This window comes from Somniosus microcephalus, chromosome 10 (assembly GCF_052327205.1).
Source record: "Somniosus microcephalus isolate GS21.2 chromosome 10, FLI_Smic_1.0, whole genome shotgun sequence".
Classification (NCBI taxonomy): Eukaryota; Metazoa; Chordata; class Chondrichthyes; order Squaliformes; family Somniosidae; genus Somniosus; species Somniosus microcephalus.
In genome coordinates, this window is record NC_140996.1 from 236,049,602 (window position 1) to 236,068,014 (window position 18,413).

Sequence of the window (18,413 nt, forward strand, 5' to 3'; positions counted from 1 at the left end):
GAACCAGGTCGTCCGCATAGAACAGGGATTTCACTTCTCCATCTAGGAGACGGAGACCTGGTGACTCGCTTTGCTCCAGCATGTCTGCTAATTCATTTATGTATATGTTGAACAGGGTCGGGCTCAAATTGCAGCCCTGCCGGACGCCTCTTCTCTGGGTGAAGAAATCGGTGCGTTTGTCTCCAATTTTGACCCCGCATTTGTTTCTCAGATACATTGATTTAATAAGGTCATAGACTTTGCCCCCTATTCCACATTGAAGAAGTTTATAATAGAGCCCTTCGTGCCATATAGAGTCAAAGGCTTTCTTGAAGTCGATGAAACAGGCGAATATTTTCCCATTTTTTGTTTGGTGTATATGTTTTTCAATGAGGGTGTGAAGGGTATAGATATGGTCGGCGGTGCGGTGTTTTGGAAGAAAGCCTATTTGGTTTTTTCTGAGGATATTATGTTTGTTAAGAAAATCAAGTAATCTACTATTTAGAATACTGCAGAATAACTTCCCTAGACAACTGTTGACACAGATGCCGCGGTAGTTATTTGGGTCTGATTTGTTTCCGCTTTTATATATGGGGGAGATTAGTCCTTGGCACCAGATATCGGGAAAACAGCCTGACCGTAATATGATGTTGAATAATTTGAGTACCGCACCCTGCATCTCCATATTGCTGAACTTGAGCATTTCATTTTTGATGTTGTCTGGGCCACAGGCTTTCTTTAGGTGGAGAGATTTTGTTTTTGTGGCCATTTCTTTCCATGTGATTGGGGAGTCTAGAGGGTTTTGGTTGTCTTTGATTGTTGCTTCTAATGTGTGGAGTTTTTCTGTGACCTGATGTTGACTTGGGTTTGTTTCGTTTATTGGGATGTCTTTGTAGAGGTTTTCAAAATGTGTTCTCCAGATGTCGCCATCTTGGATTGGTAATGCTTGCAATTGTGTTGTACTCAGGTTATTCCACATTTCCCAGAATTGTTTTGGGTTGGTGGAGTTTTCAATTTCTTCTAGTATTTTGTGGGTATAGTTTTGTGTTTTGTTCCTAATGGTGTGTTTATATCTTTTGAGGGTTTCATTGTATCTAGTACGTAGGTCCGGATTGTTTGGTTGGCGATGCTTTTGGTTTGATATTTTTCTCAGGTCTTTTCTGGCATTTTTGCATTCGTGGTCAAACCATTTCTTATTTTTATTTTGTCTTTTGTGACTCTTCCTCTTCTGTTTCACGAGGTCGGCTTTTACAGCTGCCTCATGAAAGATCATATTTATATCCTCTATGGCCATGTTTACCCCATCTCTGGTGATCTCATATAGATTTTCTTTAAATTTTGAAATTTTACTTGTGAGATCAGGTGAATTTAGTGCTGTGATGAATTTATCTCCACTGTCTGGGGCCCATCTGTATGTCTGGTTTATTTTATGTAGCTTACTGGGTTCCTTTTTTGTGTCTGTAGTTTGGGCAGAAAGTTTAAGGTACACATTTATTTGGTTATGGTCTGAGAGGGGGGATTGCTGCCTGACGGTGAATGCGTTGATATCGCAGGGGTCCAGGTCAGTGATTGTATAATCCACCACACTAGACCCAAGAGTTGAGGAATATGTGAGTCTCCCTAAGGAGTCCCCTCTGAACCTACCGTTAACTATGTACAGGCCTAAGGCTCGGCAGAGTTGCACTACCTCCCTACCGCTTTTATTTATTTCACAATCGAGGTTGTTTCGGTTTGCGATGGCTGGTGTGACATATAGAGGGGTCTGGCCAAACACATGGTTGTTGCCCTGTGGGTCTATGAAGTCAGGTTCACATCCTGTCCTTGCATTTAGGTCCCCACATAGTAGCACCTTTCCTTGGGCCTGGAAATGGCTGATTTCCATGTGGAGAGTGTCAAATATCTCCTCTTCAAAATATGGCGATTCTATTGGAGGTATGTAGATCGCACATAAGTAAACATCGTTTTTTTCTATTCCTATATTTTTATCTAATTTTAGCCATACGTGTGATTTTCCCTGTTTTATCGGTGAGATGTGTTTGTTCAGTTCTCCTTTATACCACACCAGGATTCCCCCGGAGGTTCTGCCCTTGCGTGTCTTAATGTTCTTTACTGAAGGCACAATAATTTCATGGTACATTGGGGGACAGTGGGTCGGCATGTCCTTTTGGCACCATGTTTCTGTTAACACAATTATATCAATGTCTTTTATAGCTTTTAGGAATTCAGGGTCTGTACTCTTCATCCCAAAAGTTGAGGAGCGGAGGCCCTGGATATTCCAGCAGCTTATGTGGAAAGAACGCATTTATATAGTTCAATAAAACGAAATAAAATGGACCTATTTTGTGGGATGAGTGTGGAAACAGTATTTTCTATAATGCTAAATGATGATTTAGTATAAATTTCATGAGGCATGCACATATATCTATCTAATAGTAGTAATAATACTGATAAGATAACAATAATGATAATGATAAATAACAATATTAATAATTTCTCCGGCTTTCTATCAGGCTGTTCAGCATCGTCATGATCTTTCTCAGTTCTTGGTCTACAGTCTGTGGTCTAGAGGGGGGTCTTGGGTTCTGTTGTTGGTTTTGTAAAGGGGGGTGGGGGACATTGGTGGTCCTGTTTGGGTTACGGCTCCCAATGGTAGAGGGGGTGGGAGGGCTGCGTCTTTTGGCAGTGTTTATGAGGTTTTTTGCAAAGACCCACATCCGCTGTTTGAGTAGATGTATTTCGTCATAGAGGTCCCTTGTGTTGATGTTTGGATGATGGGCCAGGTAGACGTTGGGGAAGACAGAACATCTCGTGTCGATCTCCCTGTTGGTGTTGTGGATTATATAGGCTGGGGTGTCCTTTCTGGGCAGTAGTGTGGAGATCACGATCCGCGCCTCGGGGAATTCCTTGCTGGCCTTTTCCGCCATCCTGCTCACCGCCCTAGCAGTGCCTTCCCGTAGGGTGCGTAGGTCGTTTGTGCCTGTGTGGATCACAAGCCATTTGGGGCTTCCAAGGGATTCTTTGTTCAGGATCTTCATTGCATGTTCTGTGTTGCTGCACCATTTTTTCAGGACTTGATGACCTGGGAACAGCCTCTGGGGGTCCAGAAACTTTCCGTTGGAGTCGGTCAGCAGGACCGCCTGAGGGGCTGGTTTTTCAGACTGGGTAGGACTCGACTGATGGCTGGTTGTTGGCTGGGTTTCTGGGATATGTTGGATATGTTGTGTGGCAGGAGCGGGGTTTGAGGCTTTCGGTGTGTCCTCGTGTGGGGGGGCATCTGACGGGTTCTGCGTCCCTGTGTGTGAGGACTGGGTAGCGGTAGTCTGGGCAGGACTCGACTGAGGGCTGGTTGTTGGCTGGGTTTCTGTGGTGAGCTGTGTGGCAGGAGCGGGGTTTGTGGCTTTCGGTGTGTCCTCGTGTGGGGTGGCATCCGACGGGTTCTGTGTCCTTGTGTGTGTTGTTTTTTGGACCTTAAGAGGTTTGTGTTGCCTGCTGAGCCTTTCTACGGCCTCCGTCATTTTGTTTAGTTGGGTATGGAGTTCTTGGATCTTATTTATTTGTTCCTCTACGGTCTTTCTCAGATTGTGGATGGTGGACTCGTTTTCCATTTTCAGCTGTTTGAGTTCCTCCGTCCAGTTCTTGGACTGTGTTTCTCTGTATTCGTTGAATTCGAGTTCTAGTTTGGACAGACTCTCTTTCAGCAGTTTGTTTGCGTTGAGAGGTGTGGGGGGGGTGGAGATGGTCAGGGAGGTGTGTGTCTCTGCTGGACTCTCTTCTTCTTCCTCCGCTTGGCTCTCATCATCCTCTGTTCGATTCTCTTTTGCCTCCTGTCCATTGGTCCTATTTGTGTCTGCCTTAGTTTTCAGCTGGGGGAATTCCTTTTCGAAGGAGTCCAGACTTTCTACATTCCCCTGTATCATGATCTTTCCTTTTTTGTTGTAGTAGCTTATGGTTAGCAGGGGGTCATCTTTATCTAGATTTCCATCTTTACATATTTTCAGTCTGCCTCCACTGCCAATACCTTCGCTGGAGACGTATGCGTAGTATTTTTGTAAAGTCTCCTTCCATGAGGGAATGGAGTCGGTGTAGAATATGAGGTTGTTCTTCGTCTTAATCCCTTTGTGTGTGGTATAGTCAACGTAGAGGACCTCTGGGTTACTTTTTAGTGTTATGTCCTTGTGTTTTTCCTTTGCTTTATTTTTTGTGCATTGCTCAGGATATTTCATTTCCCTGCTCATTGTAGTCGTTTGTTTTGTCTCAGGTAGATAACTTTTTTTCTCTTTTTTGTGTCGTGTTCCACCTTATCCCACTTTTAGGTCCAAAATTGAGAGTTTTTCAGGGGTTCATCTTTGATATAGCTGCTCTTAAAAGTTTCTCTCTCTCTCTCTCACAGGTTCCTGGTTCGGGTTGTTTATCGTTTCTCTCTGGTTTCTATTCCTTTTTTTTTTCTTTCTTTTTTTTTTTTTTTTCTTTTTTTTTTTCCTTCGGGTTTGTTGTTCTTTTTCTAGGTTAACTAAATTTAGGTAGATCTAGGTATAGCTTTTTTCCTCCGGACCCGGAGTTTTCCTCTCTCTCCTCGCGTCGGTCTCAGGCTGTTTCTGCTCTGGTCCCAGCCCCTCGGCTCGGCTGTGCAGTCCCGTCCCGGCCCGGTGTTTGTCCGAGTTTCTCCGACCCCGGAGTTTCTCGGGTTTCGGGCCCCGGGCTTGCTCTCTCTCCGGGCTTCTGCCCTGGTCCCAGCCCCTCGGCTCGGCTGTGCAGTCCCGTCCCGGCCCGGTGTTTGTCCGAGTTTCTCCGACCCCGGAGTTTCTCGGGTTTCGGGCCCCGGGCTTGCTCTCTCTCCGGGCTTCTGCCCTGGTCCCAGCCCCTCGGCTCGGCTGTGCAGTCCCCGCCCGGCCCGGTGTTTGTCTGAGTTTCTCCGATCCCGGAGTTTCTCGGTTTTCAGGCCCCGGGCTTGCTCGCTCTCCGGGCCTCTGCCCTGGTCCCAGCCCCTCGGCTCGGCTGTGCAGTCCCGGCCCGGCCGAGTCTCTCCGACCCCGGAGTTTCTCGGGTTTCAGGCCCCGGGCTTGCTCGCTCTCCAGGCCCGACCCGATCCGGCACCCCTACCTCTCCACTCGCCTCTTTGACTGGCTCGGGCCGTTCCTCCCGGTCTGGGTCGACTCCTGTTGCTGCTCGCTCTCCTTCTCTCCGGTGCCTCGCTCGGCCCGGTTCCTCGGGCCTTTCTCCGGCTTCAGGCTCCGTGCTCCGGTTGCTGCTCGGGCTCTGCTCTCTCTCTCTCCCTGTTTTGGAGTTCCTGTCTCGGTTTCTTGTTCCCTGTCTCTCTCTCTCTCCCCGTTCTCTCTCTGTTGCTCTCTATCCCTTTCTCTCTCTCTCTCTCTGTTGCTCTCTATCCCTTTCTCTCTCTCGCTGTTGCTCTCTATCCCTTTCTCTCTCTCTCTCTGTTGCTCTCTATCCCTTTCTCTCTGTCTCTCTCTCCCTGTTGCTCTCTATCCCTTTCTCTCTCTCTCTGTTGCTCTCTATCCCTTTCTCTCTCTCTCTCTGTCGCTCTCTATCCCTTTCTCTCTCTCTCTGCTGCTCTCTATCCCTTTCTCTCTCTCTGTCCCTCTCTATCCCTTTCTCTCTCTGTCGCTCTCTATCCCTTTCTCTCTCTCTGTCGCTCTCTATCCCTTTCTCTCTCTCTGTCGCTCTCTATCCCTTTCTCTCTCTCTGTTGCTCTCTATCCCTTTCACTCTCTGTCGCCCTCTATCCCTTTCTCTCTCTGTCGCTCTCTATCCCTTTCTCTCTCTCTGTCGCTCTCTATCCCTTTCTCTCTCTCTGTCGCTCTCTATCCCTTTCCCTCTCTCTGCCGCTCTCTATCCCTTTCTCTCTCTCTGTCGCTCTCTATCCCTTTCTCTCTCTGTCGCTCTCTATCCCTTTCTCTCTCTCTCTCTGTTGCTCTCTATCCCTTTCTCTCTCTCTCTCTGTTGCTCTCTATCCCTTTCTCTCTGTCTCTCTCTCCCTGTTGCTCTCTATCCCTTTCTCTCTCTCTCTGTTGCTCTCTATCCCTTTCTCTCTCTCTCTCTGTCGCTCTCTATCCCTTTCTCTCTCTCTCTGCTGCTCTCTATCCCTTTCTCTCTCTCTGTCCCTCTCTATCCCTTTCTCTCTCTGTCGCTCTCTATCCCTTTCTCTCTCTCTGTCGCTCTCTATCCCTTTCTCTCTCTCTGTCGCTCTCTATCCCTTTCTCTCTCTCTGTTGCTCTCTATCCCTTTCACTCTCTGTCGCCCTCTATCCCTTTCTCTCTCTGTCGCTCTCTATCCCTTTCTCTCTCTCTGTCGCTCTCTATCCCTTTCTCTCTCTCTGTCGCTCTCTATCCCTTTCCCTCTCTCTGCCGCTCTCTATCCCTTTCTCTCTCTCTGTCGCTCTCTATCCCTTTCTCTCTCTGTCGCTCTCTATCCCTTTCTCTCTCTGTTGCTCTCTATCCCTTTCTCTCTCTCTGTTGCTCTCTATCCCTTTCTCTCTCTGTTGCTCTCTATCCCTTTCTCTCTCTCTGTTGCTCTCTATCCCTTTCTCTCTCTGTTGCTCTCTATCCCTTTCTCTCTCTGTTGCTCTCTATCACATTCCCTCTCTCTGTCTAATTTTGAACACCTCGATTAAAATTTCTCTTAACCTTCTCTGCTCTAAGGAGAACAATCCCATCTTCTCCAGTCTATCCACGTAACTGAAGTCCCTCATCCCTGGAACCATTCCAGTAAATCTCCTCTGCTCCCTCTTCAAGGCCCTTGACCTCCTTCCTAAAGTGTGGTGCCCAGAATTGGCCACAATATTCCAGCTGGGGCCGAACCTCAGCTTGTATTCTCTATTGTTGAAGAGCGTGACTGACCCTCACCTACTGATCAGTATGATCCAATTGTAGACGACAGGGACGGTGGAAACACTGAGCCAACGGAAGTACCAATCCCCCATAGGGTCCAGGATCCATCGAGAGCTCGCACTGTGGAGGCAACGGCAACAATTACCAGGGTAACACAGCGACACTGTGACTCGGTTCACACCCGACAGCGTAACATATCAACAAGGAAGGTCAAGGGGCGAGATTCCCAAACACAGCTTCCTCAGTAAACAACAACCAGACCAACAGACAACACAAGAGCACGATTAAGCTGCAGTACAAGCAACTATCACTAGATGTCACTGGCGGAGACAGGCTCCTGAAATAGCAATGCATAAGATATACCACACCCTGAGATATAACACACCCTGAGATATACCACACCCTGAGATACAACACACCCTGAGATACAACACATCCTGAGATATAACACCCTGAGATACAACACACCCTGAGATATAACACACCCTGAGATATACCACATCCTGAGGTATACCACACCCTGAGATATACCACACCCTGAGATATAACACCCTGAGATACAACACATCCTGAGATATACTACACCCTGAGATATATCACACCCGAGATATACCACACCCTGAGATATACCACACCCTGAGATATACCACACCCTGAGATATACCACACCCTGAGATACAACACATCCTGAGATATACTACACCCTGAGATATATCACACCCGAGATATACCACACCCTGAGATATACCACACCCTGAGATATAACACACCCTGAGATATACCACATCCTGAGGTATACCACACCCTGAGATATAACACACCCTGAGATATAACACCCTGAGATACAACACATCCTGAGATATACCACACCCTGAGGTATACCACACCCTGAGATACAACACACCCTGAGATACAACACATCCTGAGATATACTACACCCTGAGATATATCACACCCGAGATATACCACACCCTGAGATATACCACACCCTGAGATATACCACACCCTGAGATACAACACATCCTGAGATATACCACACCCTGAGATATACCACACCCTGAGATATACCACACCCTGAGATATACCACACCCTGAGATACAACACATCCTGAGATATACTACACCCTGAGATATATCACACCCGAGATATACCACACCCTGAGATATACCACACCCTGAGATATACCACACCCTGAGATATACCACACCCTGAGATATACCACACCCTGAGATATACCACACCCTGAGATATACCACACCCTGAGATATACCACACCTTGAGATACAACACACCCTGAGATATACCACACCCTGAGATATACCACACCCTGAGATACAACACATCCTGAGATATACCACACCCTGAGATATACCACACCCTGAGATATACCACACCCTGAGATACAACACACCCTGAGATATACCACACCCTGAGATATACCACACCCTGAGATATACCACACCCTGAGATAAAACACACCCTGAGATATACCACACCCTGAGATACAACACACCCTGAGATATACCACACCCTGAGATATACCACACCCTGAGATATAACACACCCTGAGATATACCACACCCTGAGATATAACACACCCTGAGATATACCACACCCAGAGATATACCACACCCTGAGATATACCACACCCTGAGATATACCACACACTGCGATATACCACACCCTGAGATATACCACCCTGAGATATACCACACCCTGAGATATAACACACCCTGAGATATAACACAACCTGAGATATACCACACCCTGAGATACAACACATCCTGAGATATACCACACCCTGAGATATACCACACCCTGAGATATACCACACCCTGAGATATAACACACCCTGAGATATACCACACCCTGAGATATACCACACCCTGAGATATACCATACACTGAGATGTACCACACCCTGAGATATACCACACCCTGAGATATAACACATCCTGAGATATAACACACCCTGAGATATACCACACCCTGAGATATACCACACCCTGAGATATAACACACACTGAGATATACCACACACTGAGATATACCACACCCTGAGATATACCACACCCTGAGATATACCACACACTGAGATATACCACACCCTGAGATATACCACACACTGAGATATACCACACCCTGAGATATACCACACCCTGAGATACAACAGATCCTGAGATATACCACACCCTGAGATATACCACACCCTGAGATATACCACACCCTGAGATATAACACACCCTGAGATATAACACACCCAGAGATATAACACATCCTGAGATATACCACACACTGAGATATACCACACCCTGAGATATAACACACCCTGAGATATACCACACCCTGAGATATAACAGATCCTGAGATATACCACACCCTGAGATATACCACACCCTGAGATATACCACACCCTGAGATATACCACACCCTGAGATATACCACACCCTGAGATATAACACACCCTAAGATATACCACACCCTGAGATATACCACACCCTGAGATATACCACACCCTGAGATATAACACACCCTGAGATATACCACACCCTGAGATATACCACACCCTGAGGTATAACAGATCCTGAGATATACCACACCCTGAGATATATCACACCCTGAGATATACCACACCCTGAGATATACCACACCCTGAGATATAACACACCCTGAGATATAACACACCCTGAGATATACCACATCCTGATACATACCACACACTGAGATATACCACACCCTGAGATATAACACACCCTGAGATATACCACACCCTGAGATATACCACACCCTGAGATATACCACACCCTGAGATATACCACACCCTGAGATATACCACATCCTGATACATACCACACACTGAGATATACCACACCCTGAGATATACCACACCCTGAGATATACCACACCCTGAGATACACCACATCCTGATACATACCACACACTGAGATATACCACACCCTGAGATATAACACACCCTGAGATATAACACACCCTGAGATATACCACATCCTGAGATATACCACACCCTGAGATATACCACACCCTGAGATATACCACACCCGGAGATATAACACACCCTAAGATACAACACACCCTGAGATATACCACACCCTGAGATATACCACACCCTGAGATATACCACACCCTGAGATATACCACACCCTGAGATATACCACACCCTGAGATATACCACACCCTGAGATATAACACACCCTGAGATATAACACCCTGAGATATACCACACCCTGAGATATACCACACTCTGAGATATAACACCCTGAGATATACCACACTCTGAGATATAACACCCTGAGATATACCACACCCTGAGATATAACACACCCTGAGATATTACACCCTGAGATATACCACACCCTGAGATATACCACACCCTGAGATATACCACACCCTGAGATATACCACACCCTGAGATATACCACACCCTGAGATATACCACACCCTGAGATATACCACACCCTGAGATATAACACCCTGAGATATACCACACCCTGAGATATACCACACACTGAGATATACCACACCCTGAGATATACCACACCCTGAGATATACCACACCCTGAGATATAACACCCTGAGATATATCACACCCTGAGATATACCACACCCTGAGATATAACACCCTGAGATATACCACACCCTGAGATATACCACACTCTGAGATATAACACCCTGAGATATATCACACCCTGAGATATACCACACCCTGAGATACAACACACCCTGAGATATACCACACACTGAAATATACCACACACTGAGATATACCACACCCTGAGATATACCACACCCTGAGATATACCACACCCTGAGATATACCACACCCTGAGATATAACACACCCTGAGATATAACACACCCTGAGATATACCACATCCTGATACATACCACACACTGAGATATACCACACCCTGAGATATAACACACCCTGAGATATACCACACCCTGAGATATACCACACCCTGAGATATACCACACCCTGAGATATACCACACCCTGAGATATACCACATCCTGATACATACCACACACTGAGATATACCACACCCTGAGATATAACACACCCTGAGATATAACACACCCTGAGATATACCACATCCTGAGATATACCACACCCTGAGATATACCACACCCTGAGATATACCACACCCGGAGATATAACACACCCTGAGATACAACACACCCTGAGATATACCACACCCTGAGGTATACCACACCCTGAGATATACCACACCCTGAGATATACCACACCCTGAGATATACCACACCCTGAGATATAACACCCTGAGATATACCACACACTGAGATATAACACCCTGAGATATACCACACCATGAGATATACCACACCCTGAGATATAACACACCCTGAGATATAACACCCTGAGATATAACACCCTGAGATATACCACACCCTGAGATATACCACACTCTGAGATATACCACACCCTGAGATATACCACACCCTGAGATATACCACACCCTGAGATATACCACACCCTGAGATATACCACACCCTGAGATATACCACACCCTGAGATATACCACACCCTGAGATATAACACCCTGAGATATATCACACCCTGAGATATACCACACCCTGAGATATAACACCCTGAGATATACCACACCCTGAGATATACCACACTCTGAGATATAACACCCTGAGATATATCACACCCTGAGATATACCACACCCTGAGATACAACACACCCTGAGATATACCACACACTGAGATATACCACACACTGAGATATACCACACCCTGAGATATACCACACCCTGAGATATACCACACCCTGAGCTATACCACACCCTGAGATATACCACACCCTGAGATATACCACACCCTGAGATATAACACACCCTGAGTTATAACACACACTGAGATATACCACACCCTGAGATATAACACACCCTGAGATATAACACACCCTGAGATATACCACATCCTGAGATATACCACACCCTGAGATATACCACACCCTGAGATATACCACACCCGGAGATATAACACACCCTGAGATACAACACACCCTGAGATATACCACACCCTGAGATATACCACACCCTGAGATATACCACACCCTGAGATATACCACACCCTGAGATATACCACACCCTGAGATATACCACACCCTGAGATATACCACACCCTGAGATATAACACACCCTGAGATATAACACCCTGAGATATACCACACCCTGAGATATACCACACTCTGAGATATAACACCCTGAGATATACCACACTCTGAGATATAACACCCTGAGATATACCACACCCTGAGATATAACACAACCTGAGATATTACACCCTGAGATATACCACACCCTGAGATATACCACACCCTGAGATATACCACACCCTGAGATATACCACACCCTGAGATATAACACACCCTGAGATATACCACACCCTGAGATATACCACACCCTGAGATATACCACACCCTGAGATATAACACCCTGAGATATACCACACCCTGAGATATACCACACTCTGAGATATAACACTCTGAGATATACCACACCCTGAGATATACCACACCCTGAGATATACCACACCCTGAAATATACCACACCCTGAGATATACCACACACTGAGATATACCACACCCTGAGATATACCACACCCTGAGATATACCACACCCTGAGATATAACACCCTGAGATATATCACACCCTGAGATATACCACACCCTGAGATATAACACCCTGAGATATACCACACCCTGAGATATACCACACTCTGAGATATAACACCCTGAGATATATCACACCCTGAGATATACCACACCCTGAGATACAACACACCCTGAGATATACCACACACTGAAATATACCACACACTGAGATATACCACACCCTGAGATATACCACACCCTGAGATATACCACACTCTGAGATATAACACCCTGAGATATACCACACCCTGAGATATAACACACCCTTACACCCTGAGATATAACACACCCTGAGATATACCACACCCTGAGATATACCACACCCTGAGATATAACACACCCTGAGATATACCACACCCTGAGATATACCACACCCTGAGATATACCACACCCTGAGATATAACACCCTGAGATATACCACACCCTGAGATATATCACACTCTGAGATATAACACCCTGAGATATACCACACACTGAGATATAACACCCTGAGATATACCACACCATGAGATATACCACACCCTGAGATATAACACACCCTGAGATATAACACCCTGAGATATAACACCCTGAGATATACCACACCCTGAGATATACCACACTCTGAGATATACCACACCCTGAGATATACCACACCCTGAGATATACCACACCCTGAGATATACCACACCCTGAGATATACCACACCCTGAGATATACCACACCCTGAGATATAACACCCTGAGATATATCACACCCTGAGATATACCACACCCTGAGATATAACACCCTGAGATATACCACACCCTGAGATATACCACACTCTGAGATATAACACCCTGAGATATATCACACCCTGAGATATACCACACCCTGAGATACAACACACCCTGAGATATACCACACACTGAGATATACCACACACTGAGATATACCACACCCTGAGATATACCACACCCTGAGATATACCACACCCTGAGATATACCACACCCTGAGATATACCACACCCTGAGATATAACACACCCTGAGTTATAACACACTCTGAGATATACCATACCCTGAGATATACCACACCCTGAGATATAACACCGTGAGATATACCACTCCCGGGGACCTCCCACTCCATCTTCGTAAGAATCTAAGAACATAAGAACTAGTAGCAGGATTCAGCCATTCGGCCCCTCGAGCCTGCTCCGCCATTCAATAAGATCATGGCTGATCTTCGACCTCAACTCCACTTTCCCGCCCGATCCCCATATCCCTCGATTCCCCTAAAGTCCAAAATCTATCGATCTCAGTCTCGAATATACTCATCGACTGAGCCTCCACAGCCCTCTGGGGTAGAAAATTCCAAAGTTTCACCTCCATCTGAGTGAAGAACTTTCTCCTCATCTCAGTCCTAAATGTCTGACCCCTTATTCTGAGACTGTGACCCCTGGTTCTATAAAAAGAAAACAAAGACTTGCATTTATATAGCACCTTTCACAACCACCAGACATCTCAAAGCGCTTTACAGCCAATGAAGTACTTTTTGAAGTGTAGTCACTGTTGTAATGTAGGAAACGTGGCAGCCCATTGGCGCACAGCAAGCTCCCACAAACAGCAATGTGATAATGACCAGATAATCTGTTTTGTTATGTTGATTGAGGGATAAATATTGGCCCCGGGACCCTGGTCAGAACTCCCCTGCTCTTCTTCGAAATAGTGGCCTTGGGATCTTTTACGTCCACCTGAGAGAGCAGACTGGGCCTCGGTTTAAGGTCTCATCCGAATGACGGCAACTCCGACAGTGCAGCGCTCCCTCAGTACTGCCCCACCGACAGTGCAGTACTACCCCTCCGACAGTGCGGCGCTCCCTCAGTACTGCCCCTCCGACAGTGCAGCGCTCCCTCAGTACTGCCCCTCCGACAGTGCAGCGCTCCCTCAGTACTGCCCCTCCGACAGTGCAGCGCTCCCTCAGTACTACCCCACCAACAGTGCAGCGCTCCCTCAGTACTACCCCATCAACAGTGCAGCACTCCCTCATTACTGCCCCTCCGACAGTGCGGTGCTCCCTCAGTACTGCCCCTCCAACAGTGCAGTGCTCCCTCAGTACTGCCCCTCCGACAGTGCAGCGCTCCCTCAGTACTGCTCCTCCCACAGTGCGGCGCTCCCTCAGTACAGCCCCTCCGTGTAGTGTCCGTGTGTTGATAAAGACACTGAAGACAGGAGTTGGTTCATAGGTGTTTACTAAGCAAAGTCTGGGGGGGTTCTAACGGATATGCACAATATACAGGCTTATATAGCCCGAGTGGCCATTACCGGCATTACAGCACACCTGGGGCTCTTAAAGGCACATACACTACAATTCCTCCCCTTTTAGCTAACCAGTACATCATATTTTAAGTAATTATTAATTACATGTTATAAGAAAAATAATATACACATTGCTGTAGTTAATTAATTATAAGTCAGTCTCTCAGGAGGCTTCCTGACTCGGTCCGGATAACGCCTCGGGGGTGTAGTAGTTTCTGGTGGTGTAGTAGGTTCTTTTGGCAAGGCTGATTCGGCTTGAATGCCAGTGTCGGGTTCATCGGGTTCCAGTATCACCGGATCGGAGGTAGATATGGGTATCTCTACTTCATCGTTAGACGTATAGGGTTGTGGTGTAGATTGTCCCTTTTCGGATGACTTTATGATTTGGTCAGCATGGCGTCTTATTATGCTTTCTCCGATGTCCACGGTATACATCAGTGGTCCTAGTCGTGTGCAGATAGTTCCAGGCTGCCATTTCTCGGTACGGTAGTCCCGGGCCAAAACTTGTTGACCTATCTGGAAGGTTCTAGTTGGCCTTTCATTCATGCCTTGAAACTGCCAGTTCTCCACGTCCCTTCTGATGTTGGGCTTGACCAAATCCAGCCGGCATCTTAGGTTTCTATTGAAGAACATCATGGCGGGAGTTTGGTTGGTAACCATATGTGTTGCATTCCTGTATGCGAATAAGAAGTTATGCACCTTGTGCTGAAGTTTTATGTCTTCATTACCCATGGCCTTTATGGCCTTCTTGAAGGTCTGGACAAACCTTTCAGCCAATCCATTGGTGGCGGGATGGTATGGGGCGGACGTGTAGTGCTTAACCCCATTGTTTTTTAAGAACTTTCTGAATTCTTCGGACACAAATTGCGGTCCATTATCAGAACATATCTGTTCCGGCAGCCCATTCCTGGCAAATATGGTTCTTAATACTGTGATGGTTTTTTCCGTGGTGGTGGAGGACAACTTTATTACCTCCGGCCACTTGGAGTGTGCATCAACCGCGATTAAGAACATTGAGTCCATAAATGGACCAGCAAAGTCGATGTGCACCCTTTGCCAGGGAGATGAGGGCCACTCCCATGGATGTAGAGGGGCTTGTGGTGGAGCGTTTTGGACCTTCTGGCATCCTAGGCAGCTCTTGATCATTTCTTCGATGTCTCCATCGATACCTGGCCACCATACAAATGCCCTAGCTAGGTTCTTCATTTTCACTCCACCCAGATGCCCCTCGTGAAGCTACTTTAGCACTTTATCCTGGAGTTTGGGTGGAATTACCACTCTGGATCCACACATCAAGGTTCCTCGGCACACTGACAGCTGTTCTCTTCTTTGCGAGAATGCTGGCAACAGTGGTTCGCCATGTGCTGGCCATCCCTTCACTGTTAAATCGTAGACCCGTGAGAGAGTCGGGTCATTTCTCGTCTCCCTTTCAATGGCAGAATTTGTTACTGGTAGACATTCCACTATGGTAGAGTGGAACATCTCTACTGGGTCTACTGTAGGTGCCTCTTCTACCGTTGGCAACGGTAGGCGCGATAAACCGTCAGCATTCCCATGCTGTTTTGATCCTTTGTATTCTATGTTGTATTGGTGTGCCCCTAGAAAAAGGGACCACCTCTGTAGCCTTTGCGCTGTCATAATGGGAACACCCTTTTTAGGGTTGAATATGGAGATGAGGGGTTGATGGTCAGTCAACAAGGTAAATTTTTGTCCGTGTAGGTAATGGTTGAATTTCTTCACTCCCCATACCAGGCTGAGTGCTTCCCTGTCGATCTGGGCATAGTTACGCTCAGCTGAGTTTAATGAGCGTGACGCAAAAGCTATCGGCCGTTCTGAGCCATCAGGGAATTTATGGGATAATACTGCTCCTATGCCGTAAGGGGATGCATCGCACGCCAGCCTGATTGGCAGTGATGGGTTGTAATGAGCCAAAACTTCTTCGGATGTGATTAAGTCTTTGCATTTATGGAAGGCGCGTTTACAGTCTTCGTTCCATTTCCAAATCACTCCTGTTTGTAGAAGTTCATTAAGAGGGTGTAGAGGAGTTGATAAGTTCGGTAAAAATTTATGATAGTAATTTATTAATCCCAGGAACGACCTTAATTGTGAAACATTTTCAGGTGCTGGGGCTTTTATGACCGCTTCAATTTTTTCAGGTGACTTATGCAACCCTTCATTATTAATTATGTGGCCACAATATGATATCTGATTTTGGAAAAATTCGCACTTGGGGCAATTTGCTCGTAGGCCCCGTTCTTTCAACCTAGTGAGCACCCGCTCTAAATTGGCAAGGTGCTCGTTGTCGTTTTCTCCTGTTACAAGGATGTCGTCTAGGTAGCATTGAGTCCCCGGAATCCCTTGCAGGACTTGCTCCATAGCTCTTTGCCAGATAGCTGGAGCTGATGCTACTCCAAAAACCAGTCAATTGTACTGGTACAGGCCTTTATCGTGAGATACTTTTTAAAGGCCTCTTCAACCTCCATCTGTAGATATGCCTGTGCCAAGTCAATTTTGGTGAAACGTTTCCCTCCGGATAGTGAGGCGAAAATATCTTCTATCCTCGGAAGAGGATACTGTACTGTGTGAAGGACCGGGTTTACAGTCACCTTGAAGTCTCCACAGATGCGAATTTTTCTCTGTTCTTCAGATTTATCATTATTCAATGCTTTTTTCATGACTGGAACGATGGGTGTTGCCCACTCGCTCCAATCTATTTTGGATAATACGCCTGCCTTTTCCAAATTCTCCAGCTCTGCCTCGACTGCTGGACGAATTGCGTATGGCACCAGTCTTGCCTTAAAAAATTTGGGAATTGCTGCATCTTCCACTTTTATTGAGGCGGTGATGCCTTTCAAGGTTCCTAGTTTCTCTTGAAACACTTCTTTGGCGTTGGCCAAGATGTCTTTTAATCGTTCAGGTATGATGTCATCATTGTTTATTTTCTTACTGGTCACCGTCAGTGCCTGAATGGAGTGCCAGTCTAAACGTATCTTTCTGATCCATTCACGTCCCAACAACAGTGGACCACCATCTTGTAGAATGTATAAATACAACTTTTGTATTTCTTTGCCGTTGTATACAACAGGCACCCTTATTTTTCCTTTGGGGTATACTTTCTGCCCCGTATATGTTTTTAGGATAATGGATGTGTCTTTTAGAGGTATATGAGAAAATAGCCTCTCGTAATCCCGTCGATTTATCACGGTTAGAGCTGATCCTGTATCTAGCTCCATTTTAACAGGGGACCCTGCTATCGTGAGGGTAACCCAAATGATTTGGTAATCATCTTTGGCAAGTACATTATGTAATTTGAGACAGCTTAGTCTCTTGTTTTCGGAGTCGCTATCGCTCCTCTGGTCTTCGGAGCTACTGTTCGTCATCATTTGTACCTTCCTGTACTTTCCTTTATTGATTTTTGTTTTTCTGTCTGTGGATTTATTTTGTCCAGATCGGCATACCCGTGCAATGTGTCCAATCTTTCCGCATTGCCTGCATGCTTTGTCCTTGAACCAGCAGTCCTTCTGGTTATGGGTGGATCTGCCGCAGCGATAACATCTTTCGAAACCCTGTGTCATTTCATGGGTGCCGAAGTCCTGTGTCTTTTTTTGTAT

General features: G+C 46.2%; 1 protein-coding gene across 1 annotated transcript in view; it reads right to left on the bottom strand.

Moving 5' to 3' along the window:
* LOC147112191 (cyclic nucleotide-gated channel alpha-4-like) overlaps window positions 1-18,413 on the bottom strand; it is a 53,425-nt gene that overhangs the window by 33,500 nt on the left and 1,512 nt on the right. Inside the window, exon 2 of the mRNA XM_085998326.1 lies at window positions 6,839-6,943. Coding sequence (XP_085854452.1) covers window positions 6,839-6,943 — 105 coding nt within the window. The remainder of the gene's footprint in view (window positions 1-6,838; window positions 6,944-18,413) is intronic.